This window comes from Aspergillus puulaauensis, chromosome 4 (assembly GCF_016861865.1).
Source record: "Aspergillus puulaauensis MK2 DNA, chromosome 4, nearly complete sequence".
Classification (NCBI taxonomy): Eukaryota; Fungi; Ascomycota; class Eurotiomycetes; order Eurotiales; family Aspergillaceae; genus Aspergillus; species Aspergillus puulaauensis.
Genome location: NC_054860.1, coordinates 854,860 through 877,991, shown reverse-complemented (window position 1 = coordinate 877,991; position 23,132 = coordinate 854,860). Strand labels below are relative to the sequence as shown.

Sequence of the window (23,132 nt, the reverse complement as noted above, 5' to 3'; positions counted from 1 at the left end):
AACGTCCACTCCTTTGAAGCTCAGCGACCACCCAAAATCATCATTTCTCAGGTCTATGAAGCGGGGTTTGAGACGTTCTTTGAAAATGAAGATAGACAAACGGAGACATACATACTTGATTTTCTAGCCAGGGTAGCCGGCCAGTAGGGCTAGGGCTCTGCTGTTACCTGATATAATATCACTGAAGTAAAAATTAGAGCCCTAATAAACTATATTATAGAATAAAAATTATCTGGCCTGTATATACTAGAACAGTATGACATATATTTTGTAGGATTCTCTTGTAACTTACATGCCAGTCCTCTATAGCTGCCTGAGTAAGCTTCTATAAAGTATCCTCAGTATCTGAAGCTCTCTCTAGCTCAGGATAAAGCTCATAGATATTTGCTTTTATAATCGCCTATAGATTCTTGATAAAATTTAGATCTGGAAGAGTACAGTGGGACGCCGGTCCCGCAGGTTTTCTCCGCCCCTCTCTTCCTATTTCTCTCCTCATGACTCTGCTGGAACCCGCATCAATACAATTTATTATCTTATTCAAGCATTTGCTACATATACGATACCCTAAAAATTAAGACATACTATTCAAGACACACGATGGATTCATCACCCCCAGAGCAGCCATCGGGCCGCACCAGACGAAGGTGAATTGCTGATTCCGGCCATCCCGGACGGTGCCCTACTAACATTTCGGGTCCCGCAGACAAAGAATGTCCTGGGCCTGCAAAGTACATCCCGACCTATTACTTTACTTCTTCTCCAGAGATACATGCCACTAACCGTCAGTTTGCAGGCCTGCCACACTCGCAAGGTGTACCATTCCAGCGCTTTATTGTGGTGCGTAGACTAACTATCACCCATAGGTCCGGTGTGATGCTGCAATCGGCGGCCTGCCTTGTACAAACTGCCGGGCCTTCTGCACAACCTGTATTATTCCCGAGCGCAAACGCTGGAGAAGGAAGTTGGGCAACTCCAAAGACTCGAGGTCGGTTTCAAGCCTATCCTATTCTCAACATACAACAGTCAAAGTTGGGTAGCTAGGTAGTTAACCCTGCATGCGAAGAAACCTACACACGACTGAGCGCCCCATGACAGCGACCCCACCAGACGGCGAGCCCGGATCACCCCAGACAATATTTTCCGCCGGGGAGTTCCTCGACAGGTCGGACGAGGAGGATCCAGCTCTTGCTGGCTCCGTTGTGCGCCCGATGTCCATCTCCTCGCGCCCTGGGCTTGGCCGGAACGGGCAGGTCGTTCACCTCGGCCAAACGTCGAATATCTGCCTGCTCGATCTCGAGAGTCGAGTGCCCAGCGATACAGTGCACTACCCGCTATCCGGCCGATTAAATTGCGGTAGTAGTAAAGCCACAAATGAACATAAGATCCTGCAGAAGCTAGGGGCATTTTTGCTTCCGCCACGCGCGATATGCGATGCTATCGTCCAGGCCTTCTTCCAGTGGGTGTTTCCAATCTTGCCGATTTTAGACACGGCCGAGTTTATGGAACGGTACGAGGATGTGAAGAATCCGCCATCTATACTTCTCATGCAGGCTGTGCTGCTCGCTGGAACGAGGGCTTGTAAGGATCCGCGCCTGCTCGATAAGACTGGTTCTTCGGCTGCAGCTGCGCGGATCTTCTACAAGCGCGCGACATCACTGTTTGAGTTTAATTATGAGGATGACCGTATTATCGTTACGCAGGCTTTGATGTTGATCGGTTGGTACTGGGATGATCCGAATGGTACCAATTCTCTCCGTGCTGTAAGGGTTATCTAACTAAATGTCGCTGCAGAGCCGCTGAAGGACCCATTTGACTGGACAAGAAACGCAATTTCTGTTGCATACGCCGCGGGACTACATAGAAGGTAAGTCCTTTTGTGGTACACTTGGCAATATCGTCCCGGTGTTGACTCTTTAGCGTGGCGAAATCGCAGCTCCTGGAGTCAGAGAAGCGTCTCCGAACTCGAATATGGTGGGCCCTCTTCACGCGAGATAGAAGCATCGCGATATTTTACGGCCGACCACTAGGCATCCATCTGGAGGACTCGGACCTTGATCCTCTTGTGCGGAGCGACTTCGTCGAGGGAGGCAGCCTCATCCTTACCGAAGTTCAGATTGAATTTTTCACCCAATATGTCCGCCTGTGTGAAACCATGGAGAACATTGTGTCTTACTACAACAGGGCCTCGAGATCCTCAACAAAGAGCATAAGCGGCATTGTTTACTATGACCTCTCCTTAACGAATTGGCTGGCCAACTGCCCGCCAGAGCTGCGATGGGAGTCCTCACCGCATGACTTTTGGTCTGCCCTCTTGAATATCACATACTGGTATGTATGCATCCAACATTCATCCAACATTCACAAACGGAAAATGGGATGCTTATTCTAGTTATTTTCATCTGTCTAGCTCGGTGCTTTGCCAACTTCACCAATTCAACTGTTTCAAAACGTTCGGATTCCCGACAAACCAGGTATCCGGCACCATCGACATATCGTACGAGATCGCTCTTTACGCAGCCAAGATGATAACGGAGCTGCTTGAGCGATTCCAAGCTGAGCAGGAGATGCAGTATTGTCCAGCATTCATGTACGTACATTCATTCCAATTGCTCAGGTGCATCGATTGACTCCCTAGTGTCTACTCGATATATTCGGCACTCTCAATGCACGTTATTCAAACCCGGCGATCTTCGCCGCAGGAGACTCGCAGGAACAAACAACAAATCGACACCTGCATGCGCGCCTTGAGGCAGGTTTCTCGTGTCATATACAGAGTTTTCGAAGCGATGGTGGGAGATAAGACTGCGAGCCCAACCGCGATCGCAACCCCGTGCGTGAACGATGTTGTGAAGCAGCTCCAGACTTCAGTCTATCTTCCTTCGGAGACGTGAGTGGTGGCGTTATCTCTGGGATAAATTAATTGTGTTGTGGGGAGCAATCGGTGGATTCAGAGTAGATCCAGACGGTCTGGACTGTCCTAGTCTTACTAGTAATAATATTCCGTGGGCGTGGGAATACCATGATTAACGATTAATTTGGTCGTTGGAGTATTTCTCCTCTATATATTTTATACAGATCATTCTTTTCACCCTCTGATTTGCTGTTCGCTTATAGCCAGTCAAGACCTTCGGCATCGTTCCGTCCCGCATCCTCAGGTCCCGCATGCACCAAGTTAGTTATTGGTCCCGCAATCTGACAACCAAACTCCAGCCATGAGACAGGCACCTGCAACAAGGCGAAGAAAGTAAATAGACAACAAGACTGGCACAATAGCAATAAAACAAATCCAATAGCATCGGAATCGGAAGTGTGCTTGCTGCTCATGGAATGTATGGCCGAGGCATCTTAAGTAGCTGCACTCCTCCCTTGAAATTGGCGAGAGCAACCAAGGGGCTATCGCCTTCGCTGCGCAATTCTGGACCCCGTACATGTTGAATATTGAACATGGCCACATAGGTCCCAACGTCGGCTATTTTTATTTCGGTATAACGGTAGTTATACTTATTTTTACTATTTTCTTTGTACCCGAAACAGCGCAGCTCCCCCTCGAGCAAATCAACGACTTCTTCCTGTCTGGAGGCAAGGCGTGGAAGACATCAACAAAGAGGAACAGGGCTATTGCGCGAGCTAATGAATTCGACTCATCCAAGTACGACACCGAGCAAGAAGGCGAGAAGGATGGCACTGTCCGTCCTCAGCAGACCGAAATTGAGGTCGTGGCGCGATGGTGTTCAGCTGAACATTTGTCGACTACAGATCTTGCGTGAGGGCTCGGGATCTCCAGAGAATTTATTTTATTATGACCTGTAGTTGCTTGTGGGACAAATAGCCAATTCCGAATGTTGAACAGTGTTAAGATAGGAAATGAATTTCATCTAATGATATTTCTTTCTTAGGAAAACTGATGAAGTTTACCCACGTTCTTTTTGAATGGGTACTGAGCGTAGGTGTACTGTATGAATAATCACATCACCCATCACCTAGAAATGACGGTCTACAGAGATCCACGTTCCAGTGATGACAAGCCAGACATCTGACGATCCAGGCAGATAGAACTTTCGGTGCTGTCAGAATTGACTCATTGACAGAGGATAGACAAAATAAAGTGAAATGGTGACGAAAGTGATCCAGTATACTACAAGTAGACCGAAAAATATTGTACAGCTGCAGAATGAGGGTATCGACATTTTAGAGGCACAGAATGCCCACGGATTTCCGCCCCTTCGTAATCTTATCATTTAAGAAATGTCTGTCTACACACCTTCAATCCATACCTTCTCAATCGACCGAGCATTTCGAATATCGGTGGTTGGATCAGCTCGAAGAAGAACCAGGTCGGCCCGCAGACCGGTCCGAATCGCTCCTCGATCAAACAGCCCAAATGTGGAAGCTGCCATAGAGGTAGCTCCTTGAAGAGCCTGCACGGGCGAAAGGCCCGCTGCAACAAGAAGCTCAAGCTCGTCGTGGAGTGAAACTCCGAACGGAGGATTCGCGGGCACGAATGGGGCGGTGTTGGAATCGCTCCCAACCAGGATAGGAACACCTGCGTTCTGCATATTGGTGACGCTTGCCTCCACTACTTGGGTGTAGACATCCAACGGAGCACCAGTATTGTTGACAATTGACTGCATCATGATCAAGGTTGGCACAGCCGTGATTTCACTCTGGATCAGGTTTTCAATGGAGGATGCGTCGAGGGGGTCATCTAAGGGGGCGTGACAGACAATGTCGACGCCAGCTTCTTCCGCAGTGTCGTAGGCATCGTAGGTTGTTGCATGGGTGATGACCAGTTTGTCATTCTGGTGGGCAGCGTTGACGATGGCCGCGACTGTTTCCGCACTCGGACCTAGAGGATCGAGGAAGACCTTGATGAAGTCCGCGCCTTCCGAGACCCGATCACGAACGAAATCCTGCGCAGCTGCAGTACTATTCACGAAGGAGTTGGTTGGAAAGCCAGGCGCCTGGCTTATATCAGTGCCATTTACCGTAGCTGCTGCACCTGTTCCACGAACATCCGTGACGCCCTCAGCCTTACAAGCAGACAAGTTGGAGTAGGGGTAGGTTCCCATGTCTAGTGCACTTGTAATGCCGTATTGCCGCATGGATGTCAGATAGGAGCAGTCCGTAACATGGCAGTGGCTGTCAACGAGACCGGGAATGAGATAACCCCCTGCGCCATCTACCACATGGTCTGCACTGGTTGGGGGGGCATTGCTGATTTTTCCGCCCACAATTACAAGCGAAGAGAGATCAGAAAAGCGATCGCCGTTGAAAAGATGAACATTATTAATCACAGTTTTGACAGGAGGGGTTGGTCCAATGTGGTCTGGTAATCCACAGGCTGCGGCAATAGCAAGGATCACTGGCAAAAGAATGAAGGGTGTCATGATTGAAGATGAGTAGAACTAATCATGGCACCATGAGTGGCTTTATATGGCTTCTCCTTTAGCCCGTTTCATTCAATATTCCGACGGATTTACCTACTGCCTGAGAAGCTACCCTTTTGTTTGATTACATGCGAGGTAGGGTTACTATCCCCACAAAATGCAACCCTGTCCCACATTCACTGGCCCCTGAAGAAAAAGAAAAAAACAAACATCTGGGGTTAAGCACATCCGTCTCCATAATGGAAGATTCAAGCCTAACAGTCTTGAGTATAATTGCGGGGGGTGGCTGGCCATAGTCCCCCCTTGCCCCGCGGGGAAGGCCTCATCTGAGTGAGGCTGGGGTGGTTCCAAATACCCCGGCCACTTAGTATATATGATCAGGGGGAGGTGTCTCTTAGGGTTTGCATCCCGAGGGTAGAATTTTCAATATTGTACTCTACCAAAATGTGTTCCTCAAAGCACATAGCCCCTCTCCTAGTGATGACCGCATGCTTTCATCTTGCTCACTGTGAATCCCATTGTCAGCCACATGATAATTTGGACAGGATTGATGTGCATTCCCATTTCGTACCACCTATCTGGAGAAACGAGTCAATGACAGCAGGCTATAGCAAACCTGATGGAATGCCAGGAATTCCTGTGAGTTTGCTCTTACGTTCACAACCATTGCGTTGACTATTGTTCCTTTGCTCACTATACGACAGGCTTGGTCCGAGGAGGATCATCTCAAGCTCATGGCGCAGGCAAATATCACGAAGTCGATTCTCAGCATTAGCTCCCCTGGAACATATCTCGTACCTGGAGATGATCACCAGGCTCGGTTTTTATCCCGCGAGTGCAATAAGTTTGCAGCTGATCTAAAGCGACGACACCCAGACCGCTTTGGGTTCTGGGCTGCACTCCCCCTTCCTGATGTCGAGGGAAGTCTTCTGGAGCTTGCATATGCTTTAGATCATCTCAATGCAGATGGGGTTGCAGTTTTCACGAATTCTCGTGGCACCTATTTAGGCGATGAAAGCCTGGACCCTGTGTTTCAAGAGCTCAACCGCCGCAATGCGACGGTTTTCGTTCATCCAACCAGCCCGTGCATGCCTGATGGGCAAAGTCCCGCGGCCCCTCTGACCCGGTACCCGAATCCCATGTTCGAATTCTTCTTCGACTCAGCTCGGGCTGTAATCAATCTGTTCCTCTCTGAGACTACCGCCAATTTCACCGACATCACGTACATAATCTCGCATGCTGGCGGCGCCCTTCCCCCCACTATTGAGCGTTTTACCAGTTTCGCCTCGTCCATTCTAGGGCTCCCGTTTGAGATCAATTCTGATGTCGTCAAGGAAGCGTTCGCTCGACAATTCTATTTCGATCTGGCTGGATTTGCCTTTCCGGATCAGGTCTACGGTCTACTGCGGTATGTCGACGCAAGTCGCATTGTTTATGGCAGCGATTATCCTTATACCCCTGCGTCAGGGGTTTTGTCAATCGCGAATACAATTAATGAAAATATTGGCGAGGCATTTCCCAGGCGGAAGGATCGACAGGCTATTTTCACTGGAAACGCACAGCGCATTCTAGCACGGGCCGGCTGAACCTCCCGACTGACTCCAACTTTGTCCACTCTTTTATCTACTTTTTTTAAACTGTCTGGCCACTAGGGAGAAGCTGCAATAACCTTAATCACTAGGTAGGTGGGGCAACGACAGTAAGTTCGGGGCAACATGGAACGCCAGACTAGTGATGTTTTTTTTAGGTTTAAGACCCATAGCTAAATCAATACTCAACGATTTTTTCTACGGAGTGCTACCTTCTCCGGAATAGCAGAGAGCTTGTTTGGCATGGGTCGTACCGATTCCATTCTGAAAGACGTTTGGGGCCACCAAGAAATCTGGGAAAGCCTCTATTTTTCATGGTGAGGGACAATTATTCCTGATACGGCTGGGGCGCGATCTGATCGTCGAACGTATACGTATCATGATCCCGCTTCCGAGGACTCAGCGGTTCACGAGGCAAGCATCCCACACCCCCTCGTGAACGTCCCGCTGGGCAACCCAGGTCCCGCCGCCACCCTCGGCAGGCCAGCCCATAAGCAGTTTTTTTTTACTTTTTTAATACTTATATATTATTCTGACTCAGCGAGGCCGGCAATATAACTAGCCTATGCGGTTCGCTGGGTTATAGTAGAGGTTACTAAGCCTAAGAGGAAAAGCAATTACGGTACCGGATATACTAAAAGCTAGGCCTACGCCGAGAAAGAATTGTCCTCGTTCGACAGACACAGCGTACCACCCCCGGCAAATAAAGCATACGTTTGAAATAAAGCTTGGCTAGGAGAGGATTCTGTGCAATGGAAAGCACATATTCAAGCGTCGTCGACCCGTCAGATAGGGATCGGATTGAGACACAAGTCAGAATGGGGGTGGTACCATGCCTTTCTGGAAATGGCGCTCGCCACTCTTTTCTCGGCAGGTAAATGCGTATCCCTTCCATACAACAGTGAGAAGCGATTTATATATCTCCGCCATTCCATATCCTTCCAGTGACGGCTCTTAGAAATGAAGATTTCCCTACTTAGAGTATTAAATACATCATTAAGATAGGATCTCCGTTGATGCTTTCTTTGTTTAACTACGTGTACACAACCTACCCTATTATAAGTGAAAGGGTCCAGCAAAAAAAGCATGATATTTTTAGTATAAATCTGAACCAAAATTAGAGCCATTGACAGGTTGTGAAAGAGGGGGCGGGCGGGACTTGTTCCTATATAATTGTGTGGGACCTAATACCTATCACAATAGTCCCACTTCGGGTATTCGTCCGCAGCCAGGAGGTTTTGAGCGTAGCTAATATCCATTAAAGTCCCAGTTCCTGTGCTGCATTAGAGGTGTTTAAGTCTATAAGCTTTCCGCTTGAGGGTATATACTCGAAGCGGCACTATTCCAAGTTCATCAGAAGCTTAACATAGGACCAGCTACGAGTATTTCAACACTTTGACAATGGCTATCGGCACCGCGGCAACACATAGATTCCTTGCTGTCATCCCAGATAAGATAGGAGTGCTGGGTAAAAGGATGGAAGTACGCGGGTGAGTTCCTTCTGTGGTAAAATTTGCCCAAGCAGTGAATTTGACTGCAGTGTTATCTGCCAACTATTCTGTCTGAGGCGGCCGATAGAACTAAGCCGTTCTTCATTGTCGCAACAAAAATGGATAGAAGCAGGACTAACGCTACTTGTGTTGGATCCTAGAGAACATAAGAACGGTGTCAAGCTCCTCATCGAAAGCGGCGTTATAAGCCTCGGTGGTCCGACTCTCGTTTCGCACCCACTTGTCGGCGAGGAGCCACAGATAAATGGAAGTGTTTTGCTGCTGAACGCAGACACACAAGAAGAGATCCTAGAGATTGTGAGGCAGGATATCTACACCACCTCGGGAGTTTGGGATCTGCAGAATGTAAGACGAAATCTCTCACTCGCCCACATATCATCATTACACTTGCTTCTAATGCACTGGGCTAATTTAATTTCATTTCCCTAGATTCGAATTCTCCCGCTCGGATTCTAATATTTTACTAGCGTCAACAGGGGGAAAGATAATTGAGCTTGAATAGTCATTATATGGCAGTGCTTTGGGATCGATTTGACGCGCAAAGGAGACTTTGTGTCTAGGATTCTGTCTTATACTGTTCCAAGATAATCCGCCTCTCCATGCTCCTAGGACTTGGTTAGGAATCAAGGAGCCTAGCTTGTTGGATTTCCAAGAAATGAACTAAAATAGCCACAATTTAGAATCAACCATGTTTTCCTTTGTGGCGGTCTGGGATTACTCTCTCGTCCTGCAAAACATAAAACTGTCTCAAATAGACAGGTAAGCCTAGTTCAGTCCTCGCAGTAAACGGACAGCAATGCCCCGGTAGGGCCACAGCCACAAATGATCACGTCGGTCGTCTCTATTTCTTGATTAGCCATGGTGAGCCAAGTTTGGATATCAAAGGAAAGGATCCAAGCTACTTGGTAAACTTCAACGACGAGTTTGCGTAGCTAAAACAGAAGTAACAGGGGCTGTTTAATAATCGAGGCAACTAACTAACTACCGGTAACTAGTTAATGTTGGACCGAGCTGTGGGGTCCCCGCATCTAATTACGGGTTTATATACTTCCAGCGGCTCCGACGGCAGGAGAACTAAATTTCCAATAATAGCTAGGATAATTACTCGTGCCCTATGATTCTTTGTTCCTGTCAACCCTTGGAATCTCTCCAAGCTGTCCGCGTGCTAGTTTTGTGGCTGGAATCTCCAATGACTAGTTTGGCTAGACCGAACGAGTCATGCTTGTGCCTAGCAATCAAAAAATGCGGTGCGACGATGCGATGTTCGATGACCTAAACCAAGGTCCGATGCATTAGGTAACAATCGCCATTAAACACAGCGACGATAGAAGAAAGGTCTGCCAAGTACGTATATTTCATAGTTAGGGATGAAAGGAATTGGCAAACAAACTATCAATGGTCCGAATGTAGGTTCATAATTGTCAATGTTAAACACCCGGTGAAGTAATTGTATGGCGAACCAGTGTCTTTATATATCCCATTGGTACGTATAGTACTTAGCATACGCTGCGTATATGTTTGGAACATGATAGCTCCTTGACATATAATTCTGTTAACTTTTGTATATCACATCATTGTTGTTGATGGGTCATTACTTCATTAGCCAACTCTGTCAATCGTATAGACATTCCATTCTGTATAGATATATACTGGATTTTCTGGCCGTCTGTCGTCTGAAAGCGGTAGAGAGTGCAGATTGGTTTAGAGCCGTGATCACGTCTCGCTCAGTGAGCGTCCGCGCAGTTGTTTCTTACAGGGTTCATTGGCCCAGAGTAGCCCCTCGTTCTGCCTGTTGGACCGCTCTCAACTAGTTGGTCGGGCTAGTACCGTAACAGCTTTCCAAGTTATCCACTGGCCATTGCATATCTTGCTTTCTACTAACATTGGGGGTTCATGATTTATATAGTTCTGATCCTTAGAACAGGAGGATATAGAAGCAAGATAGTCACCATTTTGGTTTCCACACGATTATGATCTCCGCATATTAATACCTTGGTACAAAGTTCTTGTCTGCTAGATAGAATAGGACTTGCACAAGCTGGTGTAGACTGTCAACGCACTTGGCAATATCACTTTAACAAGATATAGGACAGTGTGCAATGTCTGTCCTCTGCTTATCCGGGTCCACATTGGTACAATAAAAGATCGCTAACAATAAAAAAATGTAAAACAGCTTTCATTTTACAAACGACCACGTAGGACTACGGTGTAGGAGAAAACTGCATTCTGATGTTAGGCTATCTATTGTCTCCCTCACCCTCAACAAGCTGCCGCCGTATGTCACACCACGAAAGCTTACCATCCTTTCTTCTAATTTCTGTCCATAGCTGCATAGTAATATGGTCCTTGCGTTGGGTCTATCGGAACCTCTCCGGCCAGGTGAGGCAAAGATACCGGGGGCTCCAGTTGAGAATTGGAACGACACAAACGCGAAACGCTTGCATGCAGGGACTGATACAGTGGAGCAGGAGGGCAGAGACCGGTGCACGTCAGACGGAGATTTTCAGCCCATATTCCAAAGGGAAAGCTCTCCGCACCGGCGTCGCGGAGCATCCCGGCCTTATCGACTATGATCTGCAGAGACATCACAGCTATTCTGCACTAGCTGTCGCGCTGCTGGATAAAGTATGATCTTCTGAGAAGCTGCCAGGGAATACGGCGGTGTTCCCTCCAAGGTCCCACGAAGCCGACTCGCCTTCCACGTCTGATGTAATTGCGACAGTCTATTACCTGTCCAAAGCGATTGGTGAGAACCATAGACTGCTAGCTTGGGATTCACTTGTAAACGTGATAGAATCGCATCATCGAAACCGTCGATCGTTCTGATGGCCAGATCTAAACCCTTCTCTAAACTTCGAACATAACCCTCAGGTAGACCGCGCCTTGGTCTCTGAGGCTCGTACGTGCAATTGCAACCTAAAAGGCGGCAGGCAGAGCATGTTGGACGCAAACCATCACACCTACTCTGGGAAATGGATGTTAGCAAAGCACATCTCAGAAGCTTGTGGAAGGTAGTCTCAGGGAGTACTTGTTTCAAATAAATAGAATGATTTTTTTTTGGCGTAACCCGGAATGAGTGAAGGATACATGAAGTTAGAAAAAACTCACTATTTTACTTTGGTATCTACCGCATGCTTGGTTGATTCTGGACTAACGATATTTACTGTGTTCCGGGCATTCATATATTATAAAATTAAAGGCTTTAAAGGCTCTGTTTTTAATGCGGAATAAAATGGAAGGAATAAATGGAATCCTATATAACATACTAACGGGTCAAGTTCTAGAGTAAGCACTTACATGCACTTTCAATACGTCAATGATTCACACGCACCCGTTAACCTGAAACCCTAAAGCCCTCGCTGTCTTACCGATTAGAATATGTATTCAAATAGTAAATGGAAAATTAATTATAACTACTTTATAATATAAAGTTTATCAAGGTCTATATCACTGAAAATCAGTTCTCTGTAATGCCGAAATATAGGACCTTAGTCTGCGGGATAATTTCAGAGCAGCATAGAAGTAATAATGCGGACCGATGTGGACTAGCTCGGAAGCTTCCAGGGTAATCTGTAAACTTATCTCTGAGGATGAACCCAGAGAGTATTGGCAGGGCATTTAAGTCTGATCCTTTCTCGAGCCTAGCTTGCACCTCACGCAAGCACTCATCGATAGCTATGGAATAAAATGCCCGTTTATCTAGCTATCATCCCCTTATCTTATTGTCAGAACCTTTCCGCACTTCATCCCACGGGCAGTTGTGATCTTAGATAATATAGTTATTGCTTTGGCAGCTTGCGTATTTATGACCCTCGGAAGTGCATCGCTCGCCACAGTTGTAACCCTCTCAATAGCCGCAAGGTTCGTAGTTTGGACACCAAGCCGCCTAACAATTATATCATTAGTATTTGGGCCAACACGGCGCTTGCTGTGGCTTGGGAGGCTTATCTAAAAAGCCAGTGTTTCTAATTACGTAGAGGATGCGGCGGCTAAGCATTGACTCTGTATCCCGTATATTTGACAAGGTAAACGGCTGCATTAACCTGAAACATAGGTAACTTCGAGCGCTTACCGTACTAAGCGCTCGCTGAGCCTTGACTGGTGATAAGGAATACTCAGTGAGTAACCCCCTGAGCACCCTCATTAAAGCAGCCTCATCCAAGTAGGGTAAGTCATATTGATTCTAGAAAATCAAGTCTGTATATGTACATATTGTACGCTAAGTTTGGTTGTTCGCGAAAGGTACAATCTATTCAAAACCCTATTTCTTCCCATCCAAGTCTGCAAATAGCTCATATCCAAAGTCCTCACTGCTATCGTTGAACCGCAGCTTGCGGTCAATTCCCCTGATCTGCTTCACATCCTCATCACTTAATTTAAAGTCCCCCTCCAAATTGGCTCTGATACGCTCCGGCGTCTTGGACTTGGGCAGAACCGAATGACCCTCGGTGACGCCCCAGGCTATACAGAGCCATGGTCAGTCTGACGATATCACAAGTGCTAATGGCGAAGAACATACCAAGGGCCACCTGTGCCGGAGTCTTTCCGTTTTTCTTCGCAATGCTAACGATCACCGGGTCTTCAATCAAACGGCCAATCTTGCCCTCCCGCGAGTAGATCTCGTTCTGGTTCCCGAACGGCGAATAATGCGTTACATGAATGTTGTTCTGTTTATGCCAGTCGGCGAACGATCGCTGCTGCAGCCATGGATGGCCCTCAAGCTGGTGGACAGCTGGCGGGACGGTGGCATTCTCAAGGAGTCTCTCCATCTCGGCCTTGCTGAAGTTCGAAACGCCAATAGCCTTTACTTTTCCCGTTGAAATAAGCTTCTCCATTGCTTTGTATGTCTGGTTCATCATCAGCTTTGTCTTTCTTTTTTTTCTGTCTCTTCCGTGACCACACATACATCGAGATAATCGGTATCAACCACATCAGGTCCTCCCTTGTCCGTCTTGGGAAACTGCTCGCTCCCGCGCTTGAACGCGACCGGCCAGTGCATGAGATAAAGATCAACATATTCCAGGCCCAAGTCGTTCAGCGAATCTGCCAGAGCCTGCGGCAAGTCGTCCGGGTGGTGCTTGTTATTCCACAGCTTGGTCGTGAGGAAGATCTCCTTGCGCGGGATGCCGGACTTTCTAATTGCGGCGCCGACTGCCTTTTCCGTTCCATACCTGTGGGTGTTCTCGTTAGTTGTCTATTCATTTATATGGTGGTGTTGATATTAAAGAGGAACGTACACTCGCGCGGTGTCGATGTGTCTGTATCCGGCTTTTAGGGCTTCTGCCACGGCGTTCTCCTGTGCGTCTGCGTCTTGCCAGGTGCCGAAGCCTAGGGCCGGGATGGTTGCGCCGGTGTTTAGTTTGAAGGTTGTCATTTTAGCTGATTGTTCTTTGTGTTCCTTGGGATGGTTCTTGTTAATACTCATCTATTCTTGCGGTGGTAGTGGGTGTTTTTATACCCTTTGCTGGCTGTTACTCGCGATTGACGTCAACCTGATGTAGGCGAGTGACGTTTGTATGAAACGCGATAAACAGATTTGTAATTTTCCGTCTTCGAAAAAGTTCTAGATTACTTCTTAATTTCATTTCCAAGTTTCCGTCTATTTGGATGGTGGTATAAGGCTGATGTGGATGTACCCCTGTCTATACAGAACTATACTAACTGCCCCATCCGCCACCACCAGCAGTCATAATAACAATCCGATCATGCGCAGCCACAGAGATCGTATTCTTCCCCCCAATATTCACCGTATGATCCTCCCCCGTCTCCAAATCCTTCGTAATCCACAAATTCATCCCAGGCTCCGCATCCTCGCCCCCCTCAAGCCCATACGGCCGATGCACCCGTCGCTCCGACAAAATCGAACACTCCATCGGCGTCAGAAACTCAATCTCCCTCACAACTCCCTCACCACCCGCATTCCTCCCCTTCCCACCAGACCCCGACCGCAGCGTAAACTGCCGTAGCAGCGTCGGGTACCGCTTCTCTAGGATCTCCGGGTCCGTGATCCGCGTGTTCGTCATGTGCACGTGGATCCCAGACTCCCCGGCCCAGGTTGGCCCCGCGCCGCTCCCGCCTGCAATCGTCTCGTAGTATCCGAAGCCCGGGATCTCCTTGCCGGATTGCGGGTCTTGCTTTGCGTTTGTCCCGAAGGTGAGGTTGTTGCAGCAGCCCTGGGATGCGGCGCAGGCACGGAACGCTTTGAAGACGACGTCTGTTACGCGCTGAGAGGTTACGACGTTGCCGCCGACGACGGCGGCGTTCTTGGTTGGTGAGAGGAGGCATGAGGGTGGTACTTGGATGTCGATCGGGGCTAGGCAGCCCTGGTTCAGTGGCATGTCGGCGTTGATCATGCATCGCAGGCAGTAGATGATAGCGGAATGGGTGATGGCGATAGGCGCGTTCCAGGCACCGTATACTTGTGGACCGGTGCCGGCGAAGTCGAACACTGCGGACCCGTCGTCGCCGTTTATGGTGACTTTCAGTTTGATTGGTGTGCCGTCGTCCATGTAGTCTACCGCTTGTAAGGGCTTTCCTTCGAATCGGTGGTACAGGTCCTTTAGGAGGTTGCGCACAGCGGTTTCGGCTGTGTCTTGAATGGCGTACATGTATTTCTGCACGGTCTCGACGCCATATTCGGCGAAGAGGGCTTGGATTAGGGTGATCCCACGCGTATTAGCTGCGATCTGGGCTTTGAGGTCGGACATGTTGTCGCTGATGCATCTTGCCCCTGAGCAGCCTGGGTGCTCTGCTGGTTTCTTTACCAGGAGTTCGATCATTCGTTCTTCGTCAAAGACACCGTTGCTGACGACCTTGTCTCCTTCGATCGCTGCACCTTCTTGCCACAGCTCGGTAGACTTTGGCGGCATAGATCCAGGTAGAATACCACCGATGTCGGCGTGGTGGCCTCTCGATGCAACGTAGAACTTGATTTCGCTGCCACCTGGTTTGTCGAATACCGGTGTAATTACCTACCCAGTTAGTATGAATCTAGCTATTATTGTAAGGAATCTTACCGTGATATCAGGCAGGTGAGTGCCGCCACAGCTAGGATGGTTTGCAACCAAAACATCGCCGTCTTTCAGATTTCCTAGCCATTTCTGGTGCTGATATCGGACCGCGAACTGCATGGAACCAAGGTGGACCGGAACATGCGGTGCATTGGCCACAAGGCCACCGTCCGGTGAGAATAAGGCGCAGGAGAAGTCAAGGCGTTCTTTAATATTAGTAGAAACCGACGTCTTCTGCAGCGTCCGACCCATCTGTTCTGCGATCGACATAAAGCGGTGCCCAAAGATGCTGAGCTTGATTGTATCTATGCCAGAGGATGCGGCTTCCTCTGTGGAAGATTTCGTTTCTTTCAGATCAATGACAATACACGTCTCTAGGACATTGGCCACGGCATCAGGCACGACCACAATGGTCTGCGTGTTGTCGATGATAATCGCAGGGCCATGGATGCGAGAGCTCTTCTCAATCTTGTCCAGTTGATACACCGGAGTATCTAACCGCTCTTTTCGGCCGTCAAAGTATGTTTTCGTGGTAAGGTCCGGAGAGGTCGTAATGTCGTGCAGTGATGCCTCACGCAGTTGTACGAGAGGGCTCTTCTCATCTCGCACCTTTGACGCAGCAATTGTACGAACACGGATGTCGTCCACTAAAACAGGTCGGTCAGAGTTGAACCCAAACTCTCTGCGATGGCGCTCTCGGAAGGACTCAAGGAAATCAGAATTATCTTCTGGTTCCAAAATCATCAGGCTAGTGTCGGAGCCGTCATATCGCAGGTTCAAGTAGCGTTCGTGTCGGACTTGGTCCGGGGAGAATCCTTGATCTTTCATATCCGCAACTGAAGCCTCCGTCATCTCGCCTAGCTTCTTGGTAAGGTCTGACTTCGAAGACTCGTACTGTGTGGATAGCGGTTCCTGAGATTCTTTGACGACTTCGGCCAATGCCAGGCCATATGCAGAAAGAACCGAAGAGAACTTGTGGATGATAATGCGAGATATTCCGAGCGATGCGGCTACGGGGCAGGCATGTTGACCCCCAGCGCCACCAAAGGACGCGAGGTGGTGTGTACCGGTCTCAAACCCCCGGGCCTCTGTCAGATTCCTAATCGGCCGAGCCATGGACTCATCGGCAACCTTCAGGAATCCAAGGGCAACCTCCTCCGGTGAGTATTGCGACTCGCCCTTCTGTTTCCGCTCGGCGTTAACCTTGTCTGTCAATTCGTTGAATAGCCGGGTAGTAACCTCGATATCAAGCGGTTGATTCTCATTCGGCCCGAAGATGTGTGGGAAGAACTCCGGTAGCAGACGTCCAAGGAAGAGGTTTGCATCAGTGACGGTCAAAGGACCTCCCTTCCGGTAGCATGCAGGACCCGGATGGGCCGACGCTGACTCCGGTCCGACGTAGAACAGACCGTTACGCCAGTTTAGAATGGAGCCGCCGCCTGCAGCCACCGTGTTAATATCCAGCTGCGGTGACTGGATTTGAACACCAGCCAGTTTGGAGCCAAATACGTGCTCCAAGTGGCCGTCGAAGCGAGAAACGTCCGTTGATGTACCACCCATGTCGAATCCAATCACAGGCGTCTTCTCGACTGCATCCCAACTGGTCGCCGCAAACCCGACAACGCCTGCGGCAGGACCAGAAAGGATAGCCTTTAGGCCGCTAAACTTCCGAAAATCGACCAAGCCACCGTCAGACTGCATGAATTCGAATCTACAGGTATGCTGGTTGGCAAGCCCGCCTGCGAAGCTGGAAGATATGGAATCGATGTAGGTCTTGATTACAGGAGTCAGATACGCATCCGCCGCTGCAGACATCCCTCGGGGCACAATCTTGATCATCGGCTGCAGCTTTGAAGACAGAGTAACTGAAAACCCCATACTCTCGGCCATCTCTCCGATAAGGCGTTCGTGCTCCGGATAAGCATACGAATGCACCAAGGCAACGGACAGCGACTGGTATCCTTTCTCCTTCAAGCTCTCGAGCTCCGGACGCACTTTCTCAATATCTAATTCCTTGACAACGCGGAATTTCTCACCAGTGACGCCCTCCACAAGCCGGGAACCAGAGAAACAGTCCTTGTCTGAGAGCGGATGACATGGAATGATTCGCTCATCAATCTCCACCACCGCCTCGGGGAGTACACCAGGCCGAGCCATCGTCAGGTCAAAGATATTCGGACGCGATTGGTCCCCTATCCGCAGGAGATCGCGAAACCCCTTGGTGGTCAGCAGCGCAGACCGAGCGCCTTTTCGTTCGAGTAGGGCATTTGTAGCAACTGTCGTTCCCATTCGCAGACTCTCTATGGGTCCCAGTTCCAATGGCTTTCCTCGAGGGTGCGGCTTCCCTGTAACCATCTCCAGAACCTGGCGGACTCCTTCTGTCGGCGCATCTTGGTAGTGTGCGGGGTCGACGGAGAGCAGCTTCAAGATGATATCGGGGTGACCGGGAACAATGGCGTGGACGTCCGTGAAGGTGCCCCCGCGGTCTATTGAGATTGTGATTCTGCCGTCTCCAGTCATGGTTGCCTCTCACTGTCTCCGTTGAATGTCTCCTGAACCTGGATGTTGATGGGGGGAAGTGGGGAGCATGAGGGGCATCAATTAGTAATCAGATTAATGGGGTCAATCTGACGACATATTTTATATTGCCGGCCAGTACCGCCTTCTCTCAGGAATTGCGTGATGGCATTGTATTTTCACTAATGGTACATCTATCTAGTTTACAGCCTCTAGTACTTGGTGTAACGCAAGTAGGGCTTCAGCTCGCGGACCTCACCAAACTTCTTCTTCGCATCCTCCGTAGAGACGGAAGGCGGGACGATCACATCCTCACCAACCTGCCAGTTAATCGGGGTCGCAATTCCCTTCTTGTCGGCAGTCTGGAGAGAGTCGATAACACGTAGTACCTCTGCGGAGTTACGGCCAGTAGATGCGGGATAGCTCATAGTCAGACGGATCTTCTTGGCAGGGTCGATGATGAAGACGGAGCGGATGGTGAAAGCAATGCCCTTCTCGGCAAGGTTGGCCAGTTCCGACTCGTCGATCATGTCATACAGGAACGCGACTTTCCGGTCGGCATCGCCAATGATCGGGAATTGGACGTCACTGCTGGTGACCTCGTTGATATCCTTGATCCACTGGTCGTGGGAGCCAATGTCGTTGGCGCTCTACTTAAGAGTCAGTACAAACTCAGCGATCGGGCTAGAAGGCACGTACAAGTCCAATCATCTTAACACCGCGCTGAGAAAATTCACCCTTCAGCTTTGCGAATGCACCGAGCTCAGTTGTGCAGACCGGGGTGAAATCGGCGGGGTGGGAGAAAAGGATGGCCCAGCTGTTGTCGATCCATTGGTGGAAGTCAATCTCGCCCTGAGTGGTCGTAGCTTGGAAGTTGGGGGCTACAACATGTTAGCAATCTAAATTGATTCAGATAAATACATAGAAACCGACCAGTTGAGCCGAGACGCAGACGCGGTTGCTCTCGAGGGAGGGTGGTGAGAAACCGGGTAGCGAGGCGCTGGCCGATGCGTGCGGAGACGGAAGTTTTGCACCACGGAGTAGCCTTCGACAGCGCACTCAGGCTTCGGAAAGTAGTACGAGGAAAGAATGAAGACATTTTTATGGCTTAACTTGAAACAAAAATTCCAATGGAAATTGAAAGTAAAGTGAAGTCAAGAGATGGTGTAAGTTGACGCAATACCTTGCAAGACGTTTGTTGTTTACCGCCTCTCCCACCGCTCTGAAGTCTGGCAATATCGGCTTCTATCTCCGCCATTATCTCCGCCATCCCTCCTTCAGTGTCAACACTTTGCAATATTCAAGTCTTTCTACGCTTAAAATGATCTCCATTGCAATATCTGTGATGTAGGATTGAGAAAAATTTATTATGGAGTAGATAAATAAAGTCCAAATCAATAGCCATACTAATCTAATGCCACATTGGCTTTATGTACATTGGCTGTATATATTGTCAGGCGGTCTAGTAAATCAGACCACCCCACACCTTTATAAAGAAACGAAATGAATAAACAACGCTACAAACGAATTGCATCTACATGAACAGGATTTAGCAACAGCATGGGGACATTATCTATCTCAAGTGAAGAAGTGTCGATGTTTATGTCAGTTGATGAGGAGCGACGCTAGTCCGATCTGGGCCACGGGCTCCCTGCCGGATGTCAAGTCCAACTTGGTCAAACTAGACATTTATCTCTGGATATTGAAAAGCTCTATTCCATTCGCGTATTCAGGCACTCAGACAAGAAAAATCCGTTCCGAGCGGACGGCATTGATCCCCAGATATCTGCCAAGCATCCAAAAGCACCGCACTAACAAGCGAAGACGAGGGATCTTCAAGACCAAATAACATGCCACGCCAACGAAGAAAGCGAAGCAGCACTTGACTGTCATAATGAGCGCCCGGCTCCTGGAGTTACGATAAAAAGCGCCCTGCCTCTCCCAGAACGGTTATGATAGGCTCGTTGCACTCCCGCTCGTATTCGCCAACTAGGCTAGGCCCAAGCCGTCAGATCGGCATCATGGCTGGTCCTTGAAAGCTTCAACTCCTGCACCCCTGCGCTTTTTTTGTCTCCTATTCTCAGCTGAAGGATGAACATAAATAGGTCGTCTGTCATGCGTCTCTTTATCCCTCCTTGAGAGATGAACGCCTCGATTCGTTGGACTGAACGAAGTGAACTCGAGCAATGAAGATGGACTCAGATACTGATGGGAGCGGCGGCGCCCTTCCAAATCCAATTCTGTCCCTCAAACTCTACCGTCGCTGCTTTAAGGGACGCAAGCAACTCTTCTCACAATCAGATGATGCTGCCGCGAACTACTTTATCACAAACCCCGTTCCGCACAAACACAGCAACTGTTGGAGGCCAATCTTCTACCGCGGAGATAACCCGAAATATACACCGGACGCAACTGCCATCGGGCGTGCCCGTCGCTCAGCCATGTGGGGGACATTCCGTATATGGCTTGGCGACGGGGTGCAGGAGGTTCTTGATAACAAGAAACGTCGACAAGAGAGACGGAAGGCCGAACGGAAGAATAAATGGAGAAAGATATTTGGAAAGAAGAAGAGGCCGGTAGATGTCGAAGAGGAGAAGGAGGTACAAGGAATGGTTGTTATGTTTCGGATGCAGAGGACTGGATTCCTTACTCGGAGTCTTGAGCTGGAAGTTCAGGGTGTGCGCTATCGTTGGTCTGGAACGAGGATGTTTGCCACGGGTTTCATGAAGAGGTTCAAGGGGTGGTCGCATAGTATGAAGGTAAGTGATCAACATAACTCCCTGTGCGTTTTGCTTCTGCCTTCCACTAATCCTACCATCGCTGTAGCTCATTCGCATGTCCGACCGCGCACTCATTGCAACATTCGAAAAAGATCTGATAGGGTCTCGGAGATCGATCAAGACCGGTGGTCCCCCGAACAAATCGAAGACAACCCTAGGAAATCTCCGGATCTACGATTGCCCCGATAATATTACCAGCCAACCAATGCACACCCAGCAGGATCAACTGACTAGTCTGATGGCGCATGTTGATGCAGCCACTACCATGCCGTCTGACATCAAGGACGAGAAGGACCTAAACCCTGGCGGAGTCCATTCGGGGAATCTCACTGAGGAGGCGGTTGTGTTCACATGCTGGATTGCCGTTGAAGCTGAGCACCGGCTCCGCTACAAGATTCCTGATCTCATTGAAGAGATTGGAGAGCAGATCGATGGTGGTTAATTTTGAAGCAGGGAATGGACAGATAGATTGGAGATAGTCTTGTGGAATCAACGGTCATTGTTTCTCCTTTGTATTCCAAATATTCGACATATTAATGGTATTCGATTTAATAACAGTAATAATAATGGACTCGCTGAAGCGTACATTCAGAAAAGAGAAGCGTAATGAATCGCTAAGAGCAGGCACATGATCTTCCAACTCCCCTTGGAACACAAACCAAATATCCTTTCCTCTCAGCATGAAACCGAAAAGATTGCGTCCAACTGGGACCGTCGCATCTCACTATACTTATTCTGCATCCAGAAACACGTCTGAACCCATCTCACCGCAGGAAAGTCTCTCTCATAGCCGACCAGGATATCCTGTACCTGGTTCTTCACAGCCACATCCTCTGCTGCCGTCCACGCCATCACAAGCGAAACGGGCATGAAGCTTACCCCAAAAGGTCTGTATCGATCTGCAAGTCGTGCAAGCCAAATCGTTTCGTTAATCAAATCGGCTGCCTCATCAGCTAGGGAACTGCTGTTTGGGTCGAAGATGCGTGTCACCAAGTTCAAAACGAGAGCGAGACAAATGAGCATTGAATACGCAGCTTGCGGACGTGTATGCAGCCTTGACTGTGTGATACCAGATGGATCCATATCTGCGATCTTGTCGAGTACTGACCGCATTGTGACGCAATCGACGAGAAGCTGGTTATATGCGTTATGGATTTCGATGAGGTGCAGACCTGGATCCCGGAGCCATTGTGTAATCTGGGCCATAACATAGAACTGGAGGCTTGGGATGAGGCCGCCATGGTTGCTGAGGATTGGCCGTCTCGGCTCGTATGATTTGGCAATCGCCCAGAACCAAGACCCAAGAGGCGCGCTTGGATCGATAATACTTTGCATGACCTGTGAATTTGGATTAGAAAAATGCACGAGAACCGGAATGGGTATTCAACTCATACCACTGGCATGCTCAAAGTGACAATCATGTTGTCTTCGAACTTCCCTCTCCCGGCTTGGGAGATTGCTGCATTGAGAATTTGCGCCAGGATTTGCCCGTGGTTTGCAAAATGATCATCTGGTGTTCCAACCCAGCTCTGCAACGGTTAGATACCATGACTTTTTTTGACTTTGCGGGTCCGAGGGTGGCTAACCTGGCAGATCATCATCAGGTAGATGGCACACACAGTGTGTATTGACTTTGTTTGCACCGGGTCACTCAAACATGTCCTCAGAGCCTTCCAACCTTTGACATATCGTGCGATTGCGTCTGGATAGTTTTGCCGCGTGCGCAGGGCTTTTACAGCACTGGTCACCGCGCCTATCGCCGCGTCTAGGGCCGGGCTGGACCCAATGCGCCGGGGGAGATTCTCGAGAAACGGGCCGTACCACGTCACGTCGTACCGGACGTCGGTCACTTGCAGGACTTCTATAAAGTCTCTGGTAATGTCCAAAGTGTCATTGCTTGGAATTTGTGTTGTGCGCGATAGAATAATAGCTCCCTGATCTTTGGAGGAGTAGCCCTCCTTGAACGTGAATCTCCTCTGCCCAGATCCCACGCAAGGGATTTGGAGACGAGCGCATCTCGTACACGCAGGTTTGAGTTGATCACACTACACAAACTCAGCAAGTCTTCTAGCGTTGGTCTCTGCGAGGTTCTATGTACCTTCTTTTTTTGTCTGCGGCAGGCATCGCAACCACGACTGGAGGGGACACCGGGCATATTGCTGGTGTATTCAGGTTCAGAGCGAGAGAGGGGTCGCTATTTAAAGTGATGACCGTGGAGCCATCACTAAACTAACAAAATGAAACAACACCTGGAACCTGGCACCTGGCAGGCATTATTTAAGGATTAAGAAACTTCGCAGCCCGCTGCATCATTTGTTGCTTGGCTGGAATCCTTGGC

The 23,132-nt window shown here is 49.0% G+C and overlaps 10 protein-coding genes across 10 annotated transcripts; 5 read left to right on the top strand and 5 right to left on the bottom strand.

Moving 5' to 3' along the window:
• Positions 1 to 1,088: 1,088 nt before the first annotated feature.
• CTF1_1 (fungal specific transcription factor domain-containing protein) lies at positions 1,089 to 2,891 on the top strand (the record flags this gene model as incomplete). The annotated part of the gene is made up of 5 exons (XM_041703434.1): positions 1,089 to 1,740; positions 1,792 to 1,864; positions 1,918 to 2,328; positions 2,408 to 2,587; positions 2,636 to 2,891. 5 exons carry the CDS (start codon positions 1,089 to 1,091, stop codon positions 2,889 to 2,891), a joined length of 1,572 nt encoding a protein of 523 aa, XP_041556120.1.
• Positions 2,892 to 3,428: 537 nt separating this feature from the next.
• Positions 3,429 to 3,767, top strand: APUU_40369A (uncharacterized protein; the record flags this gene model as incomplete). The annotated part of the gene is made up of 1 exon (XM_041703433.1): positions 3,429 to 3,767. One exon carries the CDS (start codon positions 3,429 to 3,431, stop codon positions 3,765 to 3,767), a length of 339 nt encoding a protein of 112 aa, XP_041556119.1.
• A 486-nt stretch (positions 3,768 to 4,253) lies between these two features.
• APUU_40368S (amidohydrolase family protein) lies at positions 4,254 to 5,387 on the bottom strand (the record flags this gene model as incomplete). Its single annotated transcript, XM_041703432.1, has 1 exon — positions 4,254 to 5,387. The coding sequence occupies one exon, from the start codon at positions 5,385 to 5,387 to the stop codon at positions 4,254 to 4,256; it is 1,134 nt and encodes a 377-aa protein (XP_041556118.1).
• Positions 5,388 to 5,981: 594 nt separating this feature from the next.
• On the top strand, positions 5,982 to 6,973 carry APUU_40367A (amidohydrolase family protein; the record flags this gene model as incomplete). Its single annotated transcript, XM_041703431.1, has 2 exons — positions 5,982 to 6,026; positions 6,092 to 6,973. 2 exons carry the CDS (start codon positions 5,982 to 5,984, stop codon positions 6,971 to 6,973), a joined length of 927 nt encoding a protein of 308 aa, XP_041556117.1.
• Positions 6,974 to 8,377: 1,404 nt separating this feature from the next.
• APUU_40366A (YciI family protein) lies at positions 8,378 to 8,943 on the top strand (the record flags this gene model as incomplete). The annotated part of the gene is made up of 3 exons (XM_041703430.1): positions 8,378 to 8,466; positions 8,628 to 8,832; positions 8,917 to 8,943. 3 exons carry the CDS (start codon positions 8,378 to 8,380, stop codon positions 8,941 to 8,943), a joined length of 321 nt encoding a protein of 106 aa, XP_041556116.1.
• A 3,805-nt stretch (positions 8,944 to 12,748) lies between these two features.
• APUU_40365S (aldo/keto reductase) lies at positions 12,749 to 13,861 on the bottom strand (the record flags this gene model as incomplete). The annotated part of the gene is made up of 4 exons (XM_041703428.1): positions 12,749 to 12,948; positions 13,007 to 13,334; positions 13,394 to 13,658; positions 13,725 to 13,861. The coding sequence occupies 4 exons, from the start codon at positions 13,859 to 13,861 to the stop codon at positions 12,749 to 12,751; spliced, it is 930 nt and encodes a 309-aa protein (XP_041556115.1).
• A 283-nt stretch (positions 13,862 to 14,144) lies between these two features.
• On the bottom strand, positions 14,145 to 18,017 carry APUU_40364S (5-oxoprolinase; the record flags this gene model as incomplete). Its single annotated transcript, XM_041703427.1, has 2 exons — positions 14,145 to 15,458; positions 15,504 to 18,017. The coding sequence occupies 2 exons, from the start codon at positions 18,015 to 18,017 to the stop codon at positions 14,145 to 14,147; spliced, it is 3,828 nt and encodes a 1,275-aa protein (XP_041556114.1).
• A 209-nt stretch (positions 18,018 to 18,226) lies between these two features.
• PRX1_2 (peroxiredoxin) lies at positions 18,227 to 19,113 on the bottom strand (the record flags this gene model as incomplete). Its single annotated transcript, XM_041703426.1, has 3 exons — positions 18,227 to 18,664; positions 18,714 to 18,895; positions 18,948 to 19,113. The coding sequence occupies 3 exons, from the start codon at positions 19,111 to 19,113 to the stop codon at positions 18,227 to 18,229; spliced, it is 786 nt and encodes a 261-aa protein (XP_041556113.1).
• Positions 19,114 to 20,200: 1,087 nt separating this feature from the next.
• APUU_40362A (uncharacterized protein) lies at positions 20,201 to 21,236 on the top strand (the record flags this gene model as incomplete). The annotated part of the gene is made up of 2 exons (XM_041703425.1): positions 20,201 to 20,773; positions 20,841 to 21,236. 2 exons carry the CDS (start codon positions 20,201 to 20,203, stop codon positions 21,234 to 21,236), a joined length of 969 nt encoding a protein of 322 aa, XP_041556112.1.
• Positions 21,237 to 21,469: 233 nt separating this feature from the next.
• APUU_40361S (Zn(II)2Cys6 transcription factor domain-containing protein) lies at positions 21,470 to 22,949 on the bottom strand (the record flags this gene model as incomplete). The annotated part of the gene is made up of 4 exons (XM_041703424.1): positions 21,470 to 22,132; positions 22,189 to 22,323; positions 22,381 to 22,839; positions 22,893 to 22,949. The coding sequence occupies 4 exons, from the start codon at positions 22,947 to 22,949 to the stop codon at positions 21,470 to 21,472; spliced, it is 1,314 nt and encodes a 437-aa protein (XP_041556111.1).
• Between the last annotated feature and the right edge of the window lie 183 nt (positions 22,950 to 23,132).